The sequence below is a fragment of the Anoplolepis gracilipes genome, chromosome 13 (assembly GCF_047496725.1).
Source record: "Anoplolepis gracilipes chromosome 13, ASM4749672v1, whole genome shotgun sequence".
Classification (NCBI taxonomy): Eukaryota; Metazoa; Arthropoda; class Insecta; order Hymenoptera; family Formicidae; genus Anoplolepis; species Anoplolepis gracilipes.
In genome coordinates, this window is record NC_132982.1 from 4,382,008 (window position 1) to 4,408,870 (window position 26,863).

General features: G+C 29.4%; 5 protein-coding genes across 12 annotated transcripts in view; 2 read left to right on the forward strand and 3 right to left on the reverse strand.

The window, feature by feature from the left end:
* Positions 1–802: 802 nt before the first annotated feature.
* Positions 803–3,404, reverse strand: Eif4h1 (eukaryotic translation initiation factor 4H1). 3 transcript variants are annotated; one of them, XM_072904817.1, is made up of 5 exons: positions 3,247–3,404; positions 2,093–2,260; positions 1,772–2,001; positions 1,335–1,565; positions 803–1,218 (listed from the first exon to the last, which is right to left on the reverse strand). In XM_072904817.1, the coding sequence occupies exons 1-5, from the start codon at positions 3,276–3,278 to the stop codon at positions 1,076–1,078; spliced, it is 804 nt and encodes a 267-aa protein (XP_072760918.1). In that variant the 5' UTR covers positions 3,279–3,404; the 3' UTR covers positions 803–1,075. The 3 variants fall into 3 exon arrangements, with proteins under 3 accessions (XP_072760918.1, XP_072760916.1, XP_072760917.1); XM_072904815.1 differs by having other exon boundaries at positions 1,754–2,001; XM_072904816.1 differs by lacking the exon at positions 3,247–3,404 and adding an exon at positions 2,783–2,820 and having other exon boundaries at positions 1,754–2,001.
* Positions 3,405–4,430: 1,026 nt separating this feature from the next.
* Positions 4,431–10,238, forward strand: Mybbp1a (MYB binding protein 1a). The gene is made up of 10 exons (XM_072904984.1): positions 4,431–4,638; positions 4,776–4,973; positions 5,072–5,470; positions 5,574–6,157; positions 6,281–6,393; positions 6,475–6,998; positions 7,126–7,815; positions 7,880–8,128; positions 8,205–8,641; positions 9,164–10,238. Exons 1-10 carry the CDS (start codon positions 4,531–4,533, stop codon positions 9,591–9,593), a joined length of 3,732 nt encoding a protein of 1,243 aa, XP_072761085.1. The 5' UTR covers positions 4,431–4,530; the 3' UTR covers positions 9,594–10,238.
* Positions 10,239–10,408: 170 nt separating this feature from the next.
* Aldh (Aldehyde dehydrogenase) lies at positions 10,409–16,851 on the forward strand. Its single transcript, XM_072904985.1, has 8 exons — positions 10,409–10,817; positions 13,351–13,596; positions 14,879–15,125; positions 15,253–15,584; positions 15,669–15,806; positions 15,895–16,059; positions 16,143–16,300; positions 16,383–16,851. Exons 1-8 carry the CDS (start codon positions 10,722–10,724, stop codon positions 16,528–16,530), a joined length of 1,530 nt encoding a protein of 509 aa, XP_072761086.1. The 5' UTR covers positions 10,409–10,721; the 3' UTR covers positions 16,531–16,851.
* A 114-nt stretch (positions 16,852–16,965) lies between these two features.
* LOC140672658 (excitatory amino acid transporter 3) lies at positions 16,966–20,931 on the reverse strand. Of its 2 annotated transcripts, XM_072904986.1 has the most exons (10): positions 20,790–20,931; positions 19,801–20,060; positions 19,370–19,547; positions 18,994–19,036; positions 18,872–18,914; positions 18,388–18,571; positions 17,897–18,130; positions 17,629–17,820; positions 17,379–17,513; positions 16,966–17,249 (listed from the first exon to the last, which is right to left on the reverse strand). In XM_072904986.1, the coding sequence occupies exons 2-10, from the start codon at positions 20,036–20,038 to the stop codon at positions 17,147–17,149; spliced, it is 1,350 nt and encodes a 449-aa protein (XP_072761087.1). In that variant the 5' UTR covers positions 20,039–20,060; positions 20,790–20,931; the 3' UTR covers positions 16,966–17,146. The 2 variants fall into 2 exon arrangements, with proteins under 2 accessions (XP_072761087.1, XP_072761088.1); XM_072904987.1 differs by lacking the exon at positions 20,790–20,931 and having other exon boundaries at positions 19,801–20,236.
* Positions 20,932–21,582: 651 nt separating this feature from the next.
* The window catches only part of LOC140672655 (uncharacterized), an 88,016-nt gene continuing 82,735 nt past the window's right edge, over positions 21,583–26,863 (reverse strand). For 3 of the 5 annotated variants that reach the window (XM_072904980.1, XM_072904978.1, XM_072904981.1), the window contains 10 exons: positions 26,431–26,752; positions 26,098–26,344; positions 25,818–26,001; positions 25,505–25,721; positions 25,190–25,381; positions 24,663–24,913; positions 23,871–24,406; positions 23,423–23,551; positions 22,987–23,164; positions 21,583–22,537 (listed from right to left, as the gene is read on the reverse strand). In XM_072904980.1, the coding sequence (XP_072761081.1) occupies positions 22,993–23,164; positions 23,423–23,551; positions 23,871–24,406; positions 24,663–24,913; positions 25,190–25,381; positions 25,505–25,721; positions 25,818–26,001; positions 26,098–26,344; positions 26,431–26,752 (2,250 nt within the window). In that variant the 3' untranslated portion in view covers positions 21,583–22,537; positions 22,987–22,992. The remainder of the gene's footprint in view (positions 22,538–22,986; positions 23,165–23,422; positions 23,552–23,870; positions 24,407–24,662; positions 24,914–25,189; positions 25,382–25,504; positions 25,722–25,817; positions 26,002–26,097; positions 26,345–26,430; positions 26,753–26,863) is intronic. The other 2 variants (XM_072904982.1, XM_072904983.1) reach the window with 2 other exon arrangements.

Below are 26,863 nucleotides of genomic sequence, written 5' to 3' on the forward strand. Positions count from 1 at the left end.
TACTCTAATACACTGCACAGATACGAGGCAAACAGCTACTTTATTCAGGAAATAGTATCATATACAAGCATTGTTTTACATAATATTTATTATTATTTCAAATTCTCGTTTTATTTGCTATTTTTACGACGTTTTGCAATTCAACTCTTCAACGTCATTATTAGCACAGTTAATTCATTACATAATTATTAATATATAATAATAATAATAATAAATCGGCGCATTCCCTTTGTATCGTTCCCAGTAGAATGTAGAAATTTATTGAATCACTCGCATGTATTATATTTCACAATCTATCATTCGAGTCGAAAAAAATTATTTAATAATATTAAACAATTCTATACTATTATATATTATAACGAATGTATGATCTCTTAATGATTGATACACACAATGATCAGCGTATGGTGAAACATAAAAATTCTATGGAAGGAAATGAAACCGGTATATGGTCGCCACTTTTTTTTGTACTTCTTTAAACGCGCGTACGCGGGCTAGTCTCAAGTACAGATAAGAAATACTAGCGTAAGGTGAAATATACATGCCGTGACATTTTTTTAATATTTGTGATAGTTTGTACACATACCCTCGATATTATTACAGACACAAAACCCAACATTAAATTGACACGAGTATTAAAATGTACTCAGCTGTGTAGTATCTTAATAATCATCGTTTATGTATATAAATCACTATCACTATTGGAGCATGCATTGTGCATACACACCTCTTTATGTATATTGTAGTTACAAGTATTCTATTTTCATTAAATCGCGAGAAGTTAATTTAAATACAAAAGACATTAGAAGAAAAATGTTTATTCTCGATTAAAAAATGTGCAGAACTTAGGAATTTTAATAAATTTATCGTCTAGAGCATACCTTTCCTGCGGGTGACCCCTTGTAAGAGTTAAAAAAAAGGACATTGCAATTTGATTGTAATGTACGAAGAGTCGCCACTAGATTTTTAAGGAAACTATAAGGGAATCTTGGATTGATTTTAAAACTTTGTCAACAATGTTTCTTTCCCTAATTTTTCCTTAGGGAAATTGAGACTATTGATGATATCATTAGTTTTACTTTTCCATCATTTTCAATTTTTCTTCTCGAGGTTTTGCACCTCCATAAATGGAACTCGTTTTACTCGATTCGGCCATTGCATTCACAGGTTCTTTAACAGTCCTTGGTTTCAACTCCAAACGTTTCCTTCCAGAAGTGTCTAAAATAATCATTAAATATAAATAAAAATAACAAATGTAATAAAAATTTAATTTAGACATATATAATGTAAAATTTTTGTTACATCTGTACGTATATTATGCCACATCTACATACCTGGAGGGGGAGCATCTTTTGGATAAAGTTCATCAGGGAAGGGTTTCCGATCCGCCGCACCACTTCGTAATGGAGGTTTATTACTATATGATCTGGTAGATGAACTTCGTGACCACTCACGATTGCCAGCTGTGTCGTCATTGAATTGGCCATAGTTGCCTCGATTACTTCTAGAATCCCATCTATCATTACTTTGCCTACTACCTCCATGTGGGCCTCTATCGCCATATCCTGTATCAATAGAAGTATGGAAAATTATTTTATCATCAAGAATAAGATTTAAACAAACTAAATTTTGTTTAATAGTATAAGAAAAAGAGAAAACTTTTTGAATATAAACATTAGCATTAAATTTGCATAATGTAAAATTGTTATCAATATGTATTTATTGTTACTACCATTTATATTATGATACTTACTAGAATATGTAGATTTACCATCGAAATCATCGCCGTATCCACTACGACCAGAATCTCGTCCTTTAAATCCGCTGCCACCACTGCCACCACGACCCCTCCTGTCGAAGCCACCACCTCGATCGTTTCTCTTTCCTTCTGCTACATCAATTTTAATCAAGCATTTATCTACTTCTACCGCTCCATCCATTTCCAATGCTGCTTCCAAGTCAGCCAAATCTTCAAACTCGACATAACAGAAGCCTTTAAATCTACAAATAAGATAAAGAATTAAACAATAATGCAATTAACAAATATATTAATACAACCAATATATTTCTTTTTCCTACAATTAATACTCACTTGTCGGTATCTCTGTCTTTAACCAGTCTAATGACTTTAACATTAAGCTTCTCGAAGATTTTGTCAACGTCACCTTGCACAATTCCATTTGGCAAATTCCCCACATATGCTGTATATGGAGGTTCTGTCGGTAATGGTTTTCTGCTGCGGTGACCACTGGAATAATCTCTAAACATATAAAAAAAAAAAAAAAAAAATATTTCATGAACAATTATATTTATAATTATTCTATAAGGTATTTTGTGATATATTCTATTATATATATATATATAAATCATTACATCTGCAAAGTACAATTATTTTTTTACATTGTTGCATTAAAATTTAATTTTTAAAAGTTAAAAACCTCAACAAAATAGAATATTATTACTATAAATGTAAATGGTACAACTTGTCAAAATAAATTTGTTAATACAGTATGTTAATACGAAATCAGTTTCTCATTATATCGAGTATACCTGACTGCTTCTACAAAATCATACAATTTACTAAACATTCATGAATGACTATAGATCCATGAAACAATTCAAAATATATAAAGCTTCAGGACGTGACAGGTACGTTATTCTTTGTATATACAGTTTCATTTTTGTCAGCTATATGCATTTAGATTTAGGTAGAAGTGTGTATGAAGCGGAATATTACAATTACAAAGGTACATAAGGGTGTAATTCTTAAAAGAAAATCTACAACTGCGACGAGGCTCTTTTCATTAAAAGGAGAAATATCAAGCCTCTCGTTGCCGCTCGCACTTGACTGCTTCACCGAAATTCGTGAATCACAACGCCGTTGCACATCGTGCCCGATTACTATCGCACGAAAGTATTATCTCACGCGTGCAGCGCACGTGCACCGTTTCCGACTTCGTAGTCCCCGTCACCGTAAACAGCTGTCGCGAATGCCAAGACGTCGTGCTCACGACAAGGTCCGACACCGGCCAAAATAAAGCCGCGTGACGAGGATATCCCGCAAGGTGTTGCGCCGCAAACACTCGCGCGTACATCTCGGCTCACCTTAACCTTAAAATTACGAGATATTCGCGAGAAACACGCGCATCTTCGACGGCTGGACGCACCGCTTACACGTCGCGAGCGCACCGTCCTCCGAGACATTTTTGTTCGCGTGACACTGCCGTAAATACGGGCGATACTTGCCTTGAATCGTCGTAACCACCTCGACCAGCCATATTGAATGCACGGAACTGACCGGGACCGCGTGAGTCGAATCAGTCACCGTATGCGCATCATGGCGCTCTCGCCGATCATTTATTAGACGAGAAATTTCGAACCTACGCGCGTGCACCAGACGAATTTCAGTCGGCGAAACCGGTATTATGACAGATCCTACAAAACCATAGTTTAGGTCTACGTAGACGGACTCGCTTATTGTTCGCCGCATATAATGCATTTGTATGCGGCGAATAAAAAATTCCACCAATCACGCGGCTAATATAAGTTACGTAAAAATACCGCTTCCTTTAAATTCGTCGCGTGATTGGCTGAAATGCATACTGATAGCGCCAATAAAAAGTGCTGTATTTCTTGGACATTTTCAATTGAGATTATATTTTCCAATCCTATTTTTTAGCAGTATATAATATATTCTTCTCGCAACGAGTATGTATTTAATTTATAGAGTGATGCAGAATGCAATTTAATACAACAACCGCTCATTGAACGCTCGGTAAATTATAGTTTTTTATTTATGATTAGCGTAGCTTTTAAAATTTGGATAAATAAAAGTATAGATCAATTGTCTATTAAATATTAATGAGCGATTATATACTACTGCGGATGCATTTATTATAGTTCTTGTATATTTATTTTTTTACGTAATGTTTCCATTAGTCATCCAGTTGGTAAGTACGAAAAAAATTGCTTTTGAAAAGCAAAAGCTCCACCAATAATTCTCTTAAACAATTCTGTAATTTCTGTAAATATTTTTCATTATAATTTTCGATATTTTTCATTATTACATTATTATCAATTACTTTATATAGTTTTATATTATGGTTCAAATCCATCGAAGGATCTTTTTGTGCAGCAAAATCTTCAAACTAATGCTCTAATTATAAATTCTAAATCTCAAACTTTTTGATATTTAATAATGTACATGATGTTTGTTGTAATAAAATATATGTAATATAATATGTAATGTTCGCGTAATGTTAGTGACTTTCAAATAAGATAATTGATTGAGCGTATAATATTTTTCTAATTTTTATTATATATTATGATTTTTATAATCATTGCCGCTTTTGTTTCTTTTGTCGTTTTTTTATTTAATAATATTCACAATTCATTCATTTGATCAACGTAGTCTTGAATATATGTAAAAATCAAGATGACTACCGTAATGTACTCACCGTACGTGCCGCGCGACATGCACATGTGGAAAAAATAGTATCGGATAACCCTAAACGACAAAAAATTAACAAGATGAATTCTATTATATTGGACAACTTTGACAAATTGAAAAATAACAATGACAATGTAAGACGAAATGCTGGAGTCGCGTTATTAAATCATTTATGTCAAAATAATACGGTAAGATCATTCATATAACCTCACGTATATTGAGCTAGTTTAACTTATATCTGATAACGTGAAAAAGAAATAAAGATCTAGCTTTCAAGTATTTAATAAGTATTATGTTAAAGTGTAACGTTGATTTATCTTTACAGGAGGATCAAGATGACAAAGAGTTAAAGTACGCACTAAGCAGACTGGTGCGAAGTTTAGGATCTTCACAGATAGTTACAAGAAAGGGGACTTACAGCACATTAACAGTTTTCTTAATGATGCATCCTGAAACTTCGATAGAAAAACTTTTATCTATAACAGATACTCAATTACATCCAGTCAACAAAAATTCTAAGAGTGTATGATTTTATAACTTTCTATTTTTTTGTTTTAAATTTTTATATTGTATTATTATTTTTACCATTAAAATATTATAAATTTATATTATATTTTGTAGGAGAATGCTGATATATACATGGGACGTATACTACTATGTGGTGCATTGATAAGATCCAAGTTACTCACTCAAAGTACTGTTGAGACACAACAACAGATCACTGAAATTCTTTTAAATGCTGGCAAACAACGTAGTTATCTATCATTCATCTCTGTCATGTTTCTTAATGAGTTTATTACTCAACTTGATGTTGAATCTATGAAGAAAGTTATTTGGCCAATTGTCGAGAAGGAAATTGGCAAGCCATGGTCTGAACAAACTTTGGATACTTTTTATCTACTACTTATTATTGGAGACAAACATCCATCTTTACTTAATCATAAGTTTTTAAAGGAGCACTTTGGTGTAAAACAAATTATCACTAAAGAGTCTATGGAAAATATTGTCAAACTATTAATGGTATGTCATTAAATAGAATCTGAATAATCTTTAACAAAGATGAAAACATTTAAGATTATATATTACTATATATAATACTTATATAATTTTTTTTATTATTTAGGCCTTACCAAGGATTGTTTCTTATCAACATCCAGTGTTTAAATTATTTTGTGAAAAGTTAACATTGACTGAACTTATAACAGACTTCTGGAAAGCCATTGATCAGAAATTTACAAAACCATCAAAGAGCGATGAATATATTGCTACAGAAATTTTACGATTGATACTTTCTAATATTACAGATAAAACTGTAATTCCATCATTATTATCGCCGAATTTTTTGCAACATATGTTAAAGAGATTTTCTAACTGTAAGAAGAATAATAATGATGAAGTTTTAACAGCGTTTAGAAAAGTTTTAGATTTAATGATATCTGCTACAAGTGATAAAGATATAAAAACAAAAACACAATTAAATATATTAAAGAAACTTATATTACATCCTGGTGATCTAATGATAGAAAAGAAAACGGGTATTAAAGTAATCCAAAAAATTACAGCAAATCTGAAATTAGATGGTGTTAAAAAATTATGTCAATTGTATAGAGATATTATAGAAAATAAAGCCATTAAAGAAAGAGAAAATGTAAAAGTGGAATTGTGGACAAATGCTGAGCGAAGTTATGCAGCACAACTATTGACAAGGTAAATACAAACCTCGGATAGTTATATAGCACAAAAATGACAATACTTAATACTTATTACTAATACAAATAGTTTAAAATATAATATTTATTGCATTAAAAACATGTCTCTTAACTGGTTTAGATTAATAGGTCATCGAGAGACACTTTTAGACCAAGAGTGGAAGCTTGCACAATTGACGTTTCTGTTTAATTATGGATTGTGTGAAGTGTCAAATGTTGGAATAGAATTAGCACGTAAGTATTTTTTATCTACTTCTATTACATAAAAATAATCACTTATATATGTGCTAAAATATATTCAATTATTATTTGTAGCGCAATTTAAAAATTCTTTTTATCGTGCTTTGGATCATAAATTGCCAAAGTTGGACGATGTGCGAAATTTATTAAGTTCACTTGTTCATGAATTGAACTCCAAATTACAATCCAATGCGATACAGTTAAGATCACCATTGAGTGATGCAGCATCTGATGCATGGGGAAGAGCAATAGATTTAATTGAGAAACTCGAAAAAAATACAAAAAATGCAATTGCTTTACCAATATTTCATACGATGAATTTACACATGAGTCTACAATTATTCTCAGATCCTGAAATGGCAATTATGTCAATTAATGAACTTCAAAGTTGTTATGAAAGATTAATTAAAAAGCCCAAAGGACATAAAAAGCTTGATGAAACATCTGCACAAGAAGAACCACAATGGGTTGAAGTAATAGTAGATCTTTTATTATCCCTTTTATCCAGGAACAATCATTTATTGCGTTCATTGGTTGATTGTGTGTTTCCACATATCTGTCCATATTTGACTCCATCTGCTGTTCATCAGATATTGGCTGTAAGTTGTTACCTAAGTAATAAAAAGAAGAATTATCAGTTTGTTAAGTTCATGTATGAAATAAACAATTTAAAAAGGTGAATATATATAATAATGAACGTTTGTTTTTTTTCCTTTTTTTTTGTAGATACTAGATATAAAAAATACTCAAACTACACTTACCACAAAGCAAAATGACAGTGAAGATTCCTCAGGTATAGAAAGTGAATCAGATGAAGAGGAAGAAAATGTTTTAAATAGTGAAGTTTCATCAAAAGAAAGTAGATTTGAATCTAATAAAAATGAAAATGATGATGATGATGAAGAGGAGGAGGAGGAAGAAGAAGAGGGTGATGATGACGACGATGACGATGACGATGACGATTACGATGAAACGGTGACTGATAAATTGAGAATGGCAGTACGTCAAGCTCTAGGTGATGCTGCAACTCAAACTGATGATGAAGATATTGATGTAGATCAAATAGATGAAGAAGAAGGCAAACGGTTAAATGAATCGCTAGCAGCAGCTTTCAAGCTTTTACGCGAAAACCGTCAAGCTCGTTCTAAGAAACAAGGAAAAACGAGTGAAGCACTGACACATTTCAGAATTCGCGTCATAGATTTGTTGAATATTTATTTAGGAACTTGCCCATCTATGGCAGTTGCTTTAGATATGATTGTGCCACTTTTCGCTCTTTTAGAATTCTGTATAAAAGATCCACATCAGCAACCACTCAAACATAGAGTTCAGACTTGCTTAAAAAAATTATCAGTGATAAAAAAGTTTGAAGATACAACAGGTGTTGATGATACTTTGTTAACTACAGTGTTGAAGGTAATTATTTGTAATAAATATAAACAAATAAGTTTAATAAAATTAAATATAATTTCTTTTTAAGGCTCTAATTGAAAAAGGAGAACGCTCTGCTTTGATCTGTCAAGAAATAAGTGAAAACCTGGCAGAATGCTGTACCTTTCTTGTAAAATGTATCCAACAAGCAAACTTATCTAGCAAAAATGTTGTAGAACTTTATAGCAAAAATTTAGTTACATTCATGAGAAAAAGGGATTGCATACTTTCACTTATATTATTTAAGAGTGTTTTACAACTGTGTTGGGAAGATAATTGGCAGCTAGCACTTTTATTGGTATGTACATTAAAGAAATATTTCTGACGATATGAAATATCTTTCGTTATAATATATTTTATATTTGATTATTTAGGTAAACTCTGCTTTTGATAGCAATATTCGATACTTCCGCAGAAGTCAGGCGCTTGAGTTATTAATAATTTTATATAGAAATAATCGATTATTGCATATGGACACAAAATATGCCGACGTAAGAATAAAATTAGAAGCAACACTTTACAAGAATACCATAGATATGTGCAAAGAGTTATGCGATTCGCATGTAAGCGATAATGGACAATTTATTTTACATAATGATGTTCTTGTACAAAAGAAAGTCCTACAGAAATTTATTGGTCTTCTTTTGACATTATTGCATGCTGTTTATGCACATCATTTGTCACAAGTGTGGAATTGGGAAACGATGAGAACGACACTCGTAGCAATGTATGAAAATCAAAGCATTTTTTCCATGGACCTGAAAAATGTATATAAAAAGTTAGCAAAACAGCTAGGAATTCCACTCGCTATGTAAGTGTAATATAATGTAGATACACTGTTTATCCGGAAAAAAGGCTGAATTTTAAATACAGTGCTATTTGCTTAACTACTATAGAATTTTGTAGTACCACTACCTCTCAGCATGTATTTTTCCAGCTGTTAGTAGCTGATTTAAAATCAGTGTAAATCGTTAAAAAAACTTGTTACTTTTTTTTATGAGGCTCAAGTGTTAAATGTTTCTGTGGATGTTTTACTTACAGAAATTTAGCATAAAATTAAATTACTGCTCCTTGTTTCATTGACATGATACAAAAAGTAACAAATTTTAACTGTATACACCTCGACTTTAAACCAGCTACTAACAGTTGAAAAAATAGACTCTAAAAAAGTGGTGCTACAAGGTATAATATTAGTTAGATAAATAGCGCCACTTGTACAGAAAATAAGTTTCCTTTTTTTTGATAGATGATGTATGATTTCTAGAGATTCTCGTTTTTTAATTATGTATTCAGCTTAAAGTTGTTTTGTGTTCAATATAATTTTTGTCATCAGGAAATCAACAAAGAATAATAATCAGTTGAATGGTTCAACTGATATTGCTTTACAAAATAATAGCAAACAAAGCAATGTTACATCCCAAAATGGAAAAACTAGTGGTTCAAAAGAAGAAAAAGAAACTGTACACGGTAATAATGTGCAAAAGAAGAAAAAGAAAAAAAATAAACAAAAGGAGAAGCAATTATTAAAGAAAGAAGCACGTGAAATACGCGCAAAAACAATGTCTATAGAAGATATAGAATTGTTTAAATTTAGCATTGTTAACTTACCAGAAACTGACATAAATGAGATGGAAGTTCTTCCAAATGGGCATTCACATAACAAGTCCATAAATCCAAAATCATTAAACAAAAGAAATCATGACAAGGCAGTGGAAGCAAATCGCGAACCTAAAAAGAGAAAAAAAAGTATCAGTTATATTTAATATAACTTATAGATTTGCCAATATAATAAATGATAATGTGCATAAGACAATGTATGAAAATTAACATAAATGTGTGGAGTACGCCTGTTTATTCGATTTTGGCGAAATATTTTTACATGTAAAAAAAAATCTGTGTATATGTAAAGCTAAAATCATTGCTCTATAAAAACGTGTGATTAACTTTGGTTAAAAAAAAAATTCTTTTTTTTTACTGATTCATAAAATTAAATACTCAATTTGTAAAGCAAAACTAAGTTGATAACTTTTTTTATCTGTATTCTTATCATTAGTTCTGGTCTTTTTTTACTGAACTAGGTCAACCAGTTCGGCTAAAGAAAAAAACTTATTGTCTTAAAGAAATTGATTTTCCAATTTTGTGTTCCTGACGTTTCTGATCATGTCAGAAAAAATCAAATCTATACATTTACGTTACACAGATGATTTTTTATTAATATACATTATATATATTGTGTACTTTCAATTACTTTAATCACGTTATGCATACAATGTACATAATATTTTGTATTAATCTACTTTGAATTTATGTATCTTATAATGACAAATTTTTACATCTTTTCTTTTAATATTATATGTAATTTATATAATTATTATATAATTTTGTATACAGAAACAGAGAGACAAGAAAAAAAATGTATAAATTATAATTTGTCAACTTCAAATTGACTTAGTTTTATAACTTTCATTTATTCTATATTTACATTCTTAGTAATCTGACGATGCGACTTTAACATTGCATCATTATTTTCGAATGTAAATGATCTTAAAATTATTAAAATTAGCTATTTCGAAAATTCCAAGGTTTTATCTATCTATTAAACAACGATAAGTATTTATCAACAATGTAAATAAGGACGATACGACTCTTAGAGCTTATAATAAAGTCTATGGCTGTCGACAAATGTCACTAGTATATAAATCACGCCAGAAGATATAGATTGAGCACGCGCATACAAATAGTGTAATCTCCGAGTTACTAGATCTTTCACAAAGAAAGTAGGTAGAGCAGAAGGCGTTACGTCATATGGAGCCGTGGCATCATTAGTAGAAGGTCGAGTAAATATTTTGCACAATTTCTTTTACTTCTTTTGAAAGTTAATATTGTTCAATATGTTACGTGTGTTGAAAAAATTCCAATACTTGCGATGTTTTTCGACCGCAGCTTTACCGACACCAGACATAAACCCGTCGATTTTATACACCGGTGTAAGTGTAATTGAAATTTACAAAAAAGACTATAAAAAATGTAATATAATTATATATAAAAAGTATACTAATCATACTCTATAACTTCATAATGTATAATAACAAACAAGTATTATATCATTTATCAATGCAACTTTTTATCACCTAAGTTCCTGATATAGCTTGGAGATACTTGGAGATGAGTGTGCATTATTTGCTGGAGAAATTTTTATATTGAAATAGAAAATATTAGAAGCAAGAAAGGGGTTAGAAAGTATAAAAAGATATTCATTGTACAAAAAAATAATTGTAAATATGAATTATTTTATATATATTCATTTATATTCTATATATATTCATATACTATAAATATATTCATTTGCATAACATATTTGTTCTTTATTCGTTCATTTATGTTTGTTATTTTATTATACATTCTCAAGATATATATAGCATATATCTTGAAAAATTTAAATTTGTTCGAAAGAAGAATATTATTTAGTTTTCGTTTTTCTTTTTTTTTTTTTTTTTTGTGATTGTATTAAAAAATTGTTACTTTATATTTATAATTATATTTATACAAGCAATTATGATATCGCGCATAAACGATTAGAGAATTGTATATAATAATTTTAATAGAATATTTTAGTGTGTTATTGATATATTTTTTATAAATTTTTTAAATAATTTTTAAAATTTTTATTGATATTTATAAATTCTAAATTTCTTTTTATATATTGACAAATAAGAGAAAAATTTATAAGTTAATTTTTTAAATCTTTTAAGAGCTTATATTAAATTCTATTTTTTTATGTATTTGTTATAAATGAAAAGACGAAATTGATGAGATTAAAGGCGAGTATAAATAGCATATATATACTTATAAGTAGTATCAAATTTGAGAAAAAACTATAATTAGGCAAATATACTGTTACAATTCTATCGAGAAATGCGTCGGCCTTTTCATAACAAATATATAAAAAAAATGTAGAATTTATAAATCTCAATAAAAGATATATTTTAATAACACATTAAACATTATTAATTATGTTAAAATATACGCAAACATATCGTAAAATTGTCAAGTTAGTTATTAATTAGTCAAAAGAAATGCATTTTTAATAGGTGTTTTTATATGTCTCTTAAGACATTTTACGTTTTAATTTATGATATTATAAGTATAAACGGTTCTTACGATTATTTTTGCGAAATTGTTCTCAGTTGAATTAAAAATAAGAGATGAAAGAATTTTGCATTCATTCATATATAATGCTTTAACTACAATAATGCATAATGATTTTTTAAAAATAAAACTTTAATGCAGTTTTTAAATAACAATGGCGTATATTAACTTGTGCATGATCTAGAAATATATATTTTTAAATACACATTTTTTATTTTTGAAACTATATACTTTTTTTTATTTTAACTTATATTTTTTGTTAACTGTAGATAAAAAAGAAGAAAAAATATACAGGAGTAAATCTCTATTCCTCTTTAAATAATATAATTTATTAATCTTCCTAAGGTTTATAGTATTTTTGAAAAGATGACTATTTTGTTCGTAAAGCATAATATATGTATGACAAGAATTTATACAATGTTAATATTAGGATAATCTCTTAATCTTATGTAATCATATCTAATCGAAATCTGATTTTAAAAATTCATCATTTTTTTTAAATGGATATGGCAAAATCTGAATAAAAAAAGAATACTACTGAATCATGTTATATTTTGCAGACATTACATTATTCATTATATATGTATATTAATGCATTTTTGCGTCATGTAAGCGATGATCTATTATACACTTCTTTTTCGACAACAGATCCGCAGGTCCACATTTAAAAATATTTGATCGATGCGTAAAGTATAATCGGATTTTTATTCTTTAAATTAAAAATAATTATGTACATCATAATATCCATCGAGCTCGAATTTAAATTTAATCGTGAATATGATACAATATACATGCGTGAATATTATGTAAAGTATTTTATTTTTTGTCAGTAAGCAGTGTGACAGCTAATCATTTCTCGAGCAATAAAGTTTGATTAAGGAAGATCTTTGTTTAATTATAGAAATTTTAATTAGTGGCTATTTTTACAGTAAGTAGCGAGTTTTTGATGCCGTTAAAATGAATTAAACTAACACACCATTTATTTAATCAAGTTTAATATGTAAAAAACTAGCATAGATATTCTCTTTAGAATATTCTCTTTTAAAATATTTAGGAGCAAAAGCGACATATGCAATTAATAATAATTTTAATTTGCATTTTGTAATATATAAGACATATATTTAGTCGTTATTTTTAGTCAATTTATATTACAGAAAATATTTTATAAAAAGGAATAACATAAAATCTATTTTATCTTATTGTAAAGTTATTGTTACTTCTGTGTTCCAATAATTCTTATAAGAAATCTAATTATATGATTGATAATATTTTTCTCTGATCTGAAATAATTATATATATTTCTTGCTTTATAATATAAAATATAAAGTTTATCAAAATACATAAAAAAATTATTTTTTTGTTTTGCTACAGATATTTATCAATAATGACTGGCACAAATCTAAAAATAATAAGACATTTCCCACCATCAATCCTGCTACTGGTGAAGTAATTGCCGAAGTACAAGAAGGCGACAGCGCGGACATCGATTTTGCTGTACAGGCTGCTAATAAGGCTTTTAAGAGGAATTCACCATGGAGGACTATGGATGCATCTCAAAGAGGAATTCTGTTGAACAAATTAGCAGATTTGATAGAGCGTGATCGGAAATATCTTGCGGTAAAATATTAACACAATATTTTTTACTTTGATAATATTCTCTTTCTCGTATTTATTAGAATATTGGAAAATTTAGCAAATATTAATAAATATCGCGGAAATTTTTCAAAAAAACTTGAATAAATAAAGCCCGAAAAATTAAATTGAATACTTGTGTTTGCTTAGGGCTATGTATCTTTCGTTTGACAGAAGTCAAACAATCCGAACGTGTTCTGAAATAATTAAGTTGATAAGACAGATAACCGTATCTCTCACGCTTACAGTCGGACTTCTTATCTTACGACCCTCTTATGTTACGACAAAAAATTCTCTCATGCTACGACCGCGAAAGGGGAATTATATCCCCATTCTCAAATTTTTGTTGTAGGATCAGAGGTTTAAGGGGAAGATTTCGAATCGGAAATGTCGTAGGACATTTCTGACAATTTCGACGTTTTGAATGATCAATCAATTACAATTTACGTTATTACTTAATTAACCGATTATTACGTTAATACGACTATTACGTATTATTTCTCAGTCAAACTATGCATCTGTCATAGATTACCATTTTCAAGTTTTTTCCATCTTATGTTAAAACTTGAAAAATAGATTTGATCTGTTAACCGAAAATAGGACGCGTAAGCAAAAAAATTAAATATTAGAAAATTATTTTGTCTTATAAAAATATTTGACAAAAACTACAAAATATGCGGTCAATATATGTAATATAAAATAAAAAATGCATCGATATTAATAATTTGAAATAATATCAAATTAAAAAATGCACTTTCTAACATTAATTTTAACTAACAAAAAATAAAAATTTATTAGGACATAAAACTCTACTTAAAAATTTATTAGAAAATAAAACTCTATTGAAAATGAGATTTTTTACTTTTGTGCTGCTTTTTTTAATCACTAAATTTTAATTTTACAACTGGAAGTTAAAAATCTCAAAAGTTTGTTTGTTTTCCCATTTCGTTTCTATTTGGACGAAAAAAAAAATCGGAAAATTGCAACTCGGTTGCCTCGATTTTAAGACGATTGATTCAAATTAATAAATTAAAATCACTTATTTTGAAACAAGAAAGATTAATACAAGGGTGATAAGATTGCTGTAATTGGATGAAACATATGTGACTGTCGTTCGCAATTTTAAGATATAATCCCAGTGATAATATTCGAGATTAGTAAAATATCGTTTGTAATCTCCAAGAGTCAGATAAGAATTCTTATACTAATTAAATACAAAATATAATTATATTACATTATTTTTCTATTATCTTTTTATTTATTTCAGTCTCTAGAAACTTTCGACAATGGCAAACCTTACACATCTTCATACTACGTGGATGTTCCCAGTAGTATTCAAGTGCTAAGATATTATGCAGGATGGGCCGACAAAAATCATGGAAAAGTTATACCAGCTGATGGAAAAGTCTTTGCATATACTAGACACGAACCAGTAGGAGTATGTGGTCAAATTATTCCATGGAACTTTCCAATGTTGATGATGGCTTGGAAATTAGCACCAGCTTTAGCTACAGGTGATCATGAATCCATAAATTATATATTTTATTATATTAGTAATTAATGAAATGTTTGCAATATCATTGAAATCATAAAAAAATTTTCCATAGAATTAAATTTTAAGTTATTATTTTATTTTTATAGGAAACGTTATTGTTCTAAAACCTGCAGAACAGACTCCATTAACAGCACTTTATATAGCACAACTGACTAAAGAAGCTGGATTTCCTGATGGAGTAGTCAATGTTGTTCCTGGTTATGGTAAAACTGGTGCTGCATTAGTGGCTCACAATAAGGTTGATAAGATTGCATTTACGGGGTCTACAGAGGTCGGCAAGTTGATAAGTCAAAATGCTGTAAACAATTTAAAGAGAACCACATTAGAGTTAGGCGGGAAATCTCCTAATATCATTCTTAAAGATGTCGATTTAAATCACGCAGTAGAAACAGCACATTTTGGATTATTTTTTAATATGGTAATTTATATTGGCATGTAATTTTCTGCTCCATTTTCCATTCTTTCTTCGATGTTTCACTTATTTTTCTCAAATTTGTGTCAGGGTCAATGCTGTTGCGCAGGATCTAGAACTTTTGTTCAAGCGAATATTTATGACGAGTTTGTAGAGAAAAGTGCACTTCGCGCTAAATCTAAGACTGTGGGAGATCCGTTTGATTTGAAAATAGAACAAGGTCCACAGGTACATCCAAATTCGTACAGATATGTAGCAATATTAATCAATTTATATATAATAATAATTAATATCATTGTTAATATCATTTAACCAGATTGACGAGCAGCAATTAAACACAATTATGGATATGATAAAATCCGGTAAAGAACAAGGTGCTACTTTAATGACAGGTGGCGAACGTATTGGCAATAAAGGATATTTTATTGCTCCAACGGTATTCGCAGATGTTAAAGATAACATGACTATAGCTACGGAAGAAGTGAGCATTTTAAAATCATATTTGTTAAAAAATGATGTAACATGTTCATTAAAAAATTCACACGCTGCTCTTTTTGTCGATAGATATTTGGACCAGTTCAGCAGATCCTAAAGTTCGACGATTTGGACGAAGTTATTGAACGTGCTAATAACACCAATTACGGATTAGCTGCTGCAGTTTTCACGAAAGATCTCGACAAAGCAAATTATATAACACAGGGTCTTCGTGCTGGTACCGTATGGTAAGTTCTATGAAATATAAAGAATGAATTGCAAAAAAAGGCTTTAAATTAATCTTATCATTTTGTTTATTTTTATGTATAGGGTCAACACATATAATAATATTATTACTCAAGTTCCGTTTGGTGGTTATAAAATGTCTGGACACGGTAGAGAGCTCGGAGAATATGGTCTCCAGGCATATACAGAGGTGAAAAGTGTAATTGTTCAATTGAATGAGAAAAATTCGTAAAAATTATACCAATGTCTTTGCGTAAAAACTTTTTACTTAAAAAAAAAAAACATTTTTTACGTAAATTTTAAGACTGATAATAGATTTAAACTATTTTTTTAACGCAAATTATATTATATTTTTATTGTTTATTATTAAAAAAGATTCTAAAAAATATTCTATTAACTATGAGAATGACAATTTAAATAATTGAATTATTATACTTCCACAATAATACAACAGTAATTTAAACTATATTTAAATAATAAAACTGTACTTAAATTTAGTAAATCAATTTAACTAACTTTAAATCATTTTTAATGTAGGGAGACATATGAAAAAAAATGTATCGCACAATTTTTTATACTTATTTGTGAAAATATATATATATATATTTGTGAAAATATTTTACATTACTATATTATATATATTATAGCAGACTATTTTTTCCTCTTTTTTAAGTTTTCTACATTTATATTTATATTGAGCATCTCTCGTAAGAAAAATTTGATTGAGAAAATCTTGCTATTACATATCATATCATAATATCTATTCCAACTTTCATTATGAAAATGCATTTGTACAAACATATTGCAAATAACATTTGTTCTCTCTCTTTCTCTTTCTCTCTTAATGGTCATATTTCATCTTTTTCTAACAATAAATCTTTACAAAAGCGAGATATAATGCTTGCACCAAGTGCATCGCCTATAATGTTGATTGTTGTTCTAAAACGATCACTGAAAAGTAATAATTCTTTTTTATTACTCATAAATAATTTATATTTCTGTAGAGTTAATCTCTGATTTGAAAGAAAAAATATATTACTTTTATATAAAAAGAACAAAAACAATGTACCATATACTTACACAAACCAGTCAATAGCGATGATTAATGTGACATCTTCGACAGGTACTCCAATAGAATTTAGTACCATTATTAACATCATATAACCACCGCTAGGTATTCCAGCAGCACCCACACACGATACTGTACATGTAACACTTGAAAAGGGAGAATAACAAAGTTTTAAAGTTATAACGTATAAAATTTGTAAATTTTATGCAGAGACTATTTCTTTAGTCATTCTTCAGTTACGTTCATTTTTTTAACACAAACCTGATGATTATTATTTTAAATAATGAAAATTGCAGTCCACGTAATTGTATAATAAATATCGCTCCAATGCTTTCGTACAAGGCTATTCCGTCCATATTTATTGCTGCTCCAATTGGTATAAGAAACTTTGTTATTTTAGAATTTATTCCCAAATCTTCTAAGCATCGTATTGTGTATGGAACTGTGGCAGTGCTAGATTATATAATATAAAATTAGAAAAGATTTCTTAGGTCTTTATATATAGACAATTTTTTATCTTGTATGTTACCTTGATGATGTTCCAATGGCTGTTGCAAAGGAAGGACCAAGCTTAGATATAATTTTATAAGGTGATTTGCGTGTGATGATCCAATGAAGGAAGGGTAATATTACAAAACCTTGTAATATTAGACCAATAAAGACGGTTAAAATATAAAATCCTAAATAGCTTATCATATTACCAAAATCATCGATTTCTAGAATTCTACTAGTGATAAGAAACGATACGCCTATCGGTGCTATTCTAAACGAAAAATTTTATCGTTATTCATGCTGCAGAATTTATAATGTATAATATATTGTATATATTTTAGATTATTATTGAAATAATATGCTATTTAAAAAAGCTAAATATATATATTATATATATTATATATATTTAGCTATAAAAATGTGCTATTTTACATATATATATAAATAGTTTCAAAAGTAATGATTAAATAGAAAATAGAGTAAATATAAATTTTCTCTAATTTAATAATATAATGTACTGATGCGTACAATGTTATCCATTTCATAATTTTCATCATAACGTCGGCCAGGCAACTGAAAAAATCTGATAATGGCTTTCCTTTTGTACCTATATTTGCAATTGCCACACCGAGTAATAGACTATGAAATACTAAACCCAAGACATTTGTTCCTACCACATATTCGTTTGTTATGGACCATTCTTCTATTGGTACTGTATACAAAAATAAATATTATATACGTCGTTGTTACACAAAAAATGTTATATGTATAATTTTAATGTTATATACTATATGCAGTTTAGCTACAATTAATAATATTATATTTTCATTATCATTCATTTTAATGTCACTTAGTTACTGCCTATAGAGCATCAAATTAAAAAAATTTTTTTAACCGTAAAGTTTAATTGAAAAAAAAATGTGATTATAAAAGTTAATTAAAGAAACAAAAAAGAGAGATAAAAAGATGCAAGAAAATAAAAATAGGCAATGTTTAATGCATTATGTAGTACCTGATGTATTTATACTGATTGGTTTTTCCAGAACAGTTTGATACTGAAAAAATATTACATTTTTTTTTAAATACTGCAGGTTACATATTATTTTTATAAATGGAAATTGTAAAGGGACATACCTGATACATACATGCAAGTACTATATTTTCAGGGAATAAATTACTGTAATAATATGATATGTACAATATGAAAAAAGTAATGATATATGTATAATATGAAAAAAAGAAATGTATATGTATATATATGCGATTTTTTACAAATAAGACTTTTTTAATTAATCTGTAAAATATTTCTGAACACGGAAAGTAAGGAATTTTTTTTTAAATAAAAAACAAACAATTCTTTATCTTTTATATACAGAAAAACGAATTAAAAATTATTTTAGCTCATTATATGTTATAGTTTAAATTTTAAATTATTAATACACTCCTTCACGAGAATATATTAATTTCAAATTTTAGAGATTTTAATTAGCGGTTAAATACATTTAATTACCGAAATAAATCTAGAATTGTGTCTATTGTCATAAAGGTTTTTGTGGACGTTGACACAGTATTATTCTCACTTTTCATTAATTCTCCTGGTCGAATAGTTTCAACAAGTATAACACACAAAATTATTCCAATTGTAGTAGTCGTTAGATAATAGTACAAAGCCATTAATCCAATCGGTCCTATGCAATTGTTAAGAAGTCATTTTATCTGTTACATTTTTTATAAATTTTTCATGTGAAATGTAATATATACAAATATGATATATATATATATATATATATATATATATATATATATATATTTACACATGTGTAAAGTATCACTCTAATTTCTTTTTAAAAGTACGAAAAATATTTAAATACATAACTTAATAAATAATTCAAATTATTAATAAATAATTTATTAAAAAATTTGATCAACATGAACACTTACCAGATTTGCTGAGATTACAAGTAGCACTTACAATGCTGGACGTAATAAGCGGTAATATTAAACAGTTCACCACTCTTAAAAATATCTCTCCAGGAAATTTGAGATACATAATATCTCGATCAGACCACGATTTTCTACTATGTTTAAAACTCATACCGCATATTATACCAGCAGTCACACCAACTACTGTCGATATTATTATTTTATGTTTTGACAGGAAGCGCATCAAATTGTTCATTGTAGTTGATTTTACAAGCTTGCTGTTAGCAATAACATTAATTTATAGCAGTATTTAACATTAAATTATAGCAATAACAATGATTAAAAATTAAATTTATAATTTAAGAGTCCGAAGGCAACCTATAATTTAACGTTTTTTTACGAGTTTTTTAAAGAATTTAAAACAATTAAGAAGAAAATATGAAAAGCATCTTTTTTATAAAAAGAAATTACAAACTATACACATACTATTTCACTATCAGAATATTTGTGTATGCATTTTATACATATTATAAATTTTGTAAAATTGAAATTGAAGTATGTGAGCTAGTGATGCAATTGTGACTAAAGCTAATAGATGACAATACGAGTTAAACGCAAAAAAAGATCTACTAATATTTAAAAACATTAAATGGAAATATATATACAATGGTTTAGAAATCTGAAAGTGTATAGTAATATACAAATTATAAATATTTCTAATAAAAGCCACTAATTATTATTAAAAATATTATGTATACAATTATACATAATATACACAAATTATGTATCAATATTTTTAAATGATGGATTATAAACACCGTTTGTACTATTAAACATTCACATAATTAGGCTGAAGATAATCTTATCTTCTTGTTTACATTTTAAATATTACTTACAATTAGCAACATGCTTGCTTATTTGTATGTAGCATTGGTTTCTAGTTAGCTGTACTTTTTTTAAATTGATTTAAAGTCAAGAATCGGTACATTTTAATTACAAATACTTACCTAGTATATGAATTTAATATCACTTTTGTTTTATTTATCCAATGCTGTACATTAAAATGATATATCACATGAGGAAGTTCGATTTACATCAAAATTATTTACAAAAACCACTTAAGCTGCAGACTTAAACTTTAAGCTTTTAATTAGACTTAAAGAAATTAAGCGGTGCAAGAAACTCTATCTTAAAAGATAGAGTTATCAAGATATATTATCTAAGATAAGAGAGTTTTTCTTTCTCAATGTTTTATCTTATTTTAACAAACCTACTTGACAACTGGACAGATACTATCTTAATACCAGTCGTAAATTACCATTCTCCTTCACTATTCCATGTTTTCCTAAATCAGAAACGTTCAATCAAAAATTAGTGTGTTATATACATTATATTAATTTAAGCCAGTGGCTGAAATCAGTGTTTTGCCAAGATGTGCATGATGGACTAAGACAAGGATAAAGATCATTGAAGTAGGATGTTAAATATAATAATAGGATAATTAGGAAATAGCCTCAAGAATTCAAAACAAATAACCATATAGATAAAAAATGCCTTGTCCCTATCATTATGATATAAAAAAATTAGATAGTTTTATTCTCATTATTTATTTACGATGATGTATCTTTATATTATTCATCATTCAATTTAATAATATGTTTAATCATCTTTTCTTTTAAGGTATAAGATAGATGCATCTCGTGAGGATCATTATTATCACAAATCTCACTATATCTTGATAGAACACTATTAGACAGAATTGATTTATGCAGAAAGCGATAAAAAATAAATCGTTCGTAATTGCGTTTAATATCTCCTAGTTTTTATTTATTTCGCACCTATTACAGTATAATAAATATGTTGCACGAGACATTACGAGGGATTTGTATTTACACACGTTCCTCATTTTCAGGCCATAACTTTACGTATTTGTAATGAGTCCATATTATCATACTCTATCATCTTTAATTTTTTTTTCTTAATATAATTTATACATATCTATACATTTTCTTCGGTTTAAAATTATCCATTAAAAGATCACATATGCATTCCGTTTGCATCCAGTCTTCTGAAGAAATTTTCATCATTAAACTTTATTATCTAACCTGGCATTAACATCACGGCTAAGATTTCTTTTTCTCTCTTCTTTCTCAAAAATTTAATAATGATTTCATAAGTATATATACAGTATATATCTTTCAAAAGCTGTTCAATTTCTCCCATAATAAACTTTAGCAAATTAATAAATTTTTACTTCCAACTGCTGCGAACCAAAGATCTACACAACAGAAGAAGTAATTTGTTCTCTAAGCTCGGTTTAAAGACTGGGCAGCGTTTGTGATATATCCTGTATAATAAGTATTCTTACATACAAACATATACATACTCAATATGTATGTGAATATATGTATGTGTGTATGCATGTATTATATTAGTGAGATCAGTAAATAATTTCGTTAACGTTATGTTTATACAAAGTCATGTTTCATGAGTTTACATATCTATGTCTACATACTTTTTCCTATGCAAATTAATATTTGGTTTTGTGTGCTACGCGATTTCGATTTTTCATTCTATATCAGAATATTTATTCCTCTTCCACTTTTCTCTTCCTTCTTATTCGAGGTAATTTGATTTTGCTCAAATAAACCGAGAAAAATTTGTTTATTGACTTTCGCTTTTTATTCGCGACAGATCGCCATCCACGATGTTGGCTTCTACTAGCTCTTCGCCGAAACAATCCGTAATGTACAGCCTATATTAACGTGGAAAAATTTATTTTATTATCTTTATAATATAAAAATATATTTTTAAATAATACTCTATATATATAGCTCTAAATTAATACAGAAATTCTAATTTTGATTTTAATTATTATATGAAATATGGCAACATAAATGTGGTTACTCAGAAATTAAAATCCTTTTTGTGCTATAACTGTTCTTCATTTATTTTAAAAAAATAAAATAAATTTCTAAAATTCCAGAATATATATGTATGTCTCCTATAATAACAAATAAATAAAGTATAATAATGAATAATAAAGTGTTAACTATATTTGACTTTTTAGACACTTGAAGTGATATCAAGACATTTGTTTTTAGTAAAATTATAGCACTTATTGCAAAGTATTCCCAAAGTGTTGTATAAAAAAATGACAAATTGTACAAAATTATTAATGGCTGAATAAATAACAAGCAATACCTGTCCCTACAATGGTGTTTCCTTGCGCGCTTCCGCCTTCCACTGGAATCCATTTACACGTGTTGTAATAGGCTTATTTCTATTCGTGGCATTCTCAATTCCATTTCTAACTCCTGCTACTAATCTCATGGCTGGATTGGATACCAAACCATTACGCTTTGGCTTTAAATTACCTGCGCTGAAATGTAATATAGTAAAACTTTACAAAACATTTACAAATAACATATATGTATATATTTTCTCGTTTTGTCGAAGAGTTGATATGAAAAATTAAATGTGTTAAAAGAAATATCATATATATTAAGTATATTAAGATTTTAGAAACAAAAGTTATCTCTCATTTTATATATATATATATCGTTAATATGTCTGTGTTTCTGATCAGCTTTACATTTAAAGTAATCAATTAATACATAGCATGATATATATGTCTAACATTGTCGTATGTCCTCCTGGACTACATATTCTATCTTTTTTCACTCGAGAGGGTTGAAAAAGGAAGGAAAGCCTATCGCTCATGAAGCGGTGTGTCTTCCTTATACGACCATTGTGATTTCTGCAAAGTCTAAAGAATTGCATTGAAAAAATTAAGATGACAAGTATGCTTTATAAAATTTCAATTGAAGTGATGAAATTATGTGCATGTGACTTTCGGATGAGGCATACATATAAAACATAAAATAAATGTACATGACATTTCTGTGATGATATTTTGCATTGCTGTGAATCTCGTGAATATGTATACTTGAAATAAATTTGTGATTTCTAATACATGGTGCATTTTGTAGATGAAAAACATAATTGTGATAGTGTTAATTATGTGATGTGATAAACAATTAGGACTTTAAGCATAGAAAAATGCTTACGCTACATCAACTTCTTACCTTCCAGGTGTGTGATCGGAAATGTGCTTAACACTTCTACCAACGCCAGCACCGCTATTTCCCAATATTATTCTCATATGGGTGTCTCGTGTAAAATGCGTATCTGCTGAATTTCGTTTTTCTTCGTGTCCGTTTTCCTTATCCTTCCCAATGCTCAAACCCAACATCTCGTTTGTTAATTCAAACGGCTTACTAATGTTATTCCTGTCGATAATTTCAGTTTTGAGCTTGATTGGCTCGTAAATCATTGGTACATGATTATATCCTGACTGTGTTTTGTATGGTATGTTTGGATTTGTCGCCATTAACGATACACCAAGCTGATTCTGTATCATATTGGCGGCTGTTTGAGCACTGGGTGGACTCTTATTTGAAGGTGAATACGGAATAAGGCTGTCGCTTAATGGAGAATGCGGTGGTGAAGCGTAAATCGGACTTTGTGGTTCGCTCTTCAAAGGTGACAATAGTTTACTGAGTGGCCGACTTTTTGCTCCTCTTGAACACTGTTGTAGTTGTTGCGTAAAAGATAATGGTGCCTAAAATTATAAAAATTGAACATTAAAAATTTTCGATAAACTCGTGATATTTCCCTGAAGCAAGGACACATGCAAAGCACAAGTAAAATGTTATACTAGAATATTATAGATAAATAGATAATAGATAAAAAATAGAAACAGAAATTTGCAATAGCTTTTAATTTGATTGCTAAATAACATTATAAGCATAGCAAAATCGCTTCTTCTATTTGTGTATATATATATATATATATATGTATATATACTTATCACGTACTTTAATTACCTGACAGTTAACCATCGAGTTTTGGTTGAATTTTCCCTGATCGCTCTTAGTACTGCCTGTTAAGTTACTGCTCGATTTGCTGTTGCTCGAATTGTTACCTAGAGATACGCAACTACGTCGTTTAGTGGAATCTGGTGATTCCGCTGGACTGTATTGCGTAGATAGAGGATTTAAGATTGCCGACGAAGGTTTGGTCTCAGCCGTCGAATTGGATGTTACAGAAGTGGCACTACTGCTACCTCCTAAAAATGATAATTTATTTTTAACTTATGTTATTACAACATTAGAAATCGATAATAAATTATTTTATATTAAAAAGAATAATAAATTAATTTATATTTAAAAAAGAAATAAAATGTTAATATTTTCTTAATATCAAAGATGAAGAAAAAAATTCTAGATAAATAACTTTGAAATTCATAATCTCTCGTTACGGATTAGATATCTTTACTTTTTTCTTAAATTTATTTTCTAAATTTGATCATACAAATCAATAAAAAGAACATCAATTATACAACCTCCATTGATGCCGGGTCTCAAACTGCGTTGATTGGCAGAATGTTCTTCTAATAGCCTGACAACTGAATCGTGACCACTTTTAGCGGCTACTTTAATGGCGTTCCGTCCACAGTGATCGGAATGATTCGGATCAGCTCCGTGATTCAGAAGTGCCCGGACACAATGTTCATGTCCTTCCTGAGCGGCAATACCTACAAATTGCATTTTCCTATCAGTTAAAATGTTGTCTGACAGAAAAAGTTTAATAAAAAATGTTTTTTATAGAGTCGTTATTTGCTTTAGTCATACAACTATAGATTATTCATGACTGATACCTAGAGCCGTTGCACCTTGATTACAGGTGTGATCAGGAGTGGCACCATGTTCCAGAAGCAGCCTGACGATCGCTGCGTGTCCTTGCCAAGCAGCCGAATGAAGTGGGGTTCTGTTCTCATTGTCGCAAGCGTTCACGCTAGCTCCACCATCCGTTAGCAACAAAGCTACCATTTCTACGTGTCCTTGCCAAGCGCTTACGTGCAATGATGTCCTACCCTGTAAAACACAAATATATCAATCATTATTAATTTCTGTGACTGCAATAAAATAATTCTTAAGCTGTTTTTTCAACTGTAATTGACAATTACTTACTTCTGAATCTCTACTTTCTATATCGGCACTCGCATGTTCCAGCAGAAACCTCGCCATGGCTAATCTGTTTTCTAATGCAAGTATATATAGAGTGCTCCTTCCATCAGCATCTTTCGCATTAACATCAGCATTGCGAGATAATAATATTTTCACAGTGTCGTAATGTCCCTCTAGGGCTGCAAGTCTATAAATATGAGAGACAATATGTAAAAAATATCGCTAATCTCATTTTATATTTCACTTTAATCTTGTTTATTTATATAAAGCATTACTGCATTACCTCAAAGCAGTTTTACCATCGTGGGCGTGTTGATCTATAGGCGCGCCGTGATGTTCCAATAATCTTTCTACCAACGACGTGTGTCCTTCCTGCGCAGCGAGCATAAGAGCGCTCTTTCCATCATTGTCAGTTTCGTCGATCTTCGCGCCAGCCTCTAGTAATGCTTCGCAGACGTCGATGTGACCCTCAAAGGCCGAGTAATGTAAAGGGGTCCAACCGGAATTGTCTCTGTGCTGCTCGTCTAAGCCTTACGTCAAGAACAATACATCTCTTTATGCACTTATACAGATCACACGTACAACGTAACACTTGCGCTAGTTAAATCAATTTTACCTCTAGCGAGCAATTGCTTCACAACGTCCGTACCGCCCTGCGCGGCGGCCACGCTGAGAACGGTTCTGCCTTCGTTGTCGATAGTGTCGACGCAGCAGCCCCAGTATAGCAAGAGCTTCACGACCGATCCGTGTCCCATACTCGCAGCCGCCCACAAAGGCGTTCTCCCGGTGACGTCGCAATGATCCATATCCGCATCAAATTCCAGAAGCAAATCGCACACGTCTCGATGACCCTCGAACGCGGCAACTAATAATGGAGTCATACCATCCTTATCCTCGTGATCCACAGTAGCACCACGTTCTAAAAGTATCGTGACAACCTGCGACACAACGTGCAATTGACATTTAATATTATAATACATGCAAAGTTAATCATCATTCATAGTTACATTTTGACATTTTCAATTAAAATTATTTTGTTACGTCTACTG

Excerpts from the sequence above, each read along its gene's own strand:
- Eif4h1 (XM_072904815.1), bottom strand. The coding sequence starts at position 3,278 with ATGGCTGGTCGAGGTGGTTACGACGATTCAAG. Across the intron at positions 2,261-3,246 it reads GGTGGTTACGACGATTCAAG|AGATTATTCCAGTGGTCACC; the intron begins GCAAGTATCGCC and ends TTATATGTTTAG. Across the intron at positions 2,002-2,092 it reads AAAGACAGAGATACCGACAA|ATTTAAAGGCTTCTGTTATG; the intron begins GTGAGTATTAAT and ends TCTTATTTGTAG.
- Mybbp1a (XM_072904984.1), top strand. The coding sequence starts at position 4,531 with ATGAATTCTATTATATTGGACAACTTTGACAAATTGAAAAATAACAAT. Across the intron at positions 4,639-4,775 it reads ATTTATGTCAAAATAATACG|GAGGATCAAGATGACAAAGA; the intron begins GTAAGATCATTC and ends TTATCTTTACAG. Across the intron at positions 8,129-8,204 it reads GGCAGCTAGCACTTTTATTG|GTAAACTCTGCTTTTGATAG; the intron begins GTATGTACATTA and ends TTGATTATTTAG.
- Aldh (XM_072904985.1), top strand. The coding sequence starts at position 10,722 with ATGTTACGTGTGTTGAAAAAATTCCAATACTTGCGATGTTTTTCGACC. Across the intron at positions 10,818-13,350 it reads CGTCGATTTTATACACCGGT|ATATTTATCAATAATGACTG; the intron begins GTAAGTGTAATT and ends GTTTTGCTACAG. Across the intron at positions 16,301-16,382 it reads CTTCGTGCTGGTACCGTATG|GGTCAACACATATAATAATA; the intron begins GTAAGTTCTATG and ends TTTTATGTATAG.
- LOC140672658 (XM_072904986.1), bottom strand. The coding sequence starts at position 20,038 with ATGAACAATTTGATGCGCTTCCTGTCAAAACATAAAATAATAATATCG. Across the intron at positions 19,548-19,800 it reads TTGTAATCTCAGCAAATCTG|GACCGATTGGATTAATGGCT; the intron begins GTAAGTGTTCAT and ends ACAATTGCATAG. Across the intron at positions 17,514-17,628 it reads TTTAAAATAATAATCATCAG|TGTTACATGTACAGTATCGT; the intron begins GTTTGTGTTAAA and ends TCCCTTTTCAAG.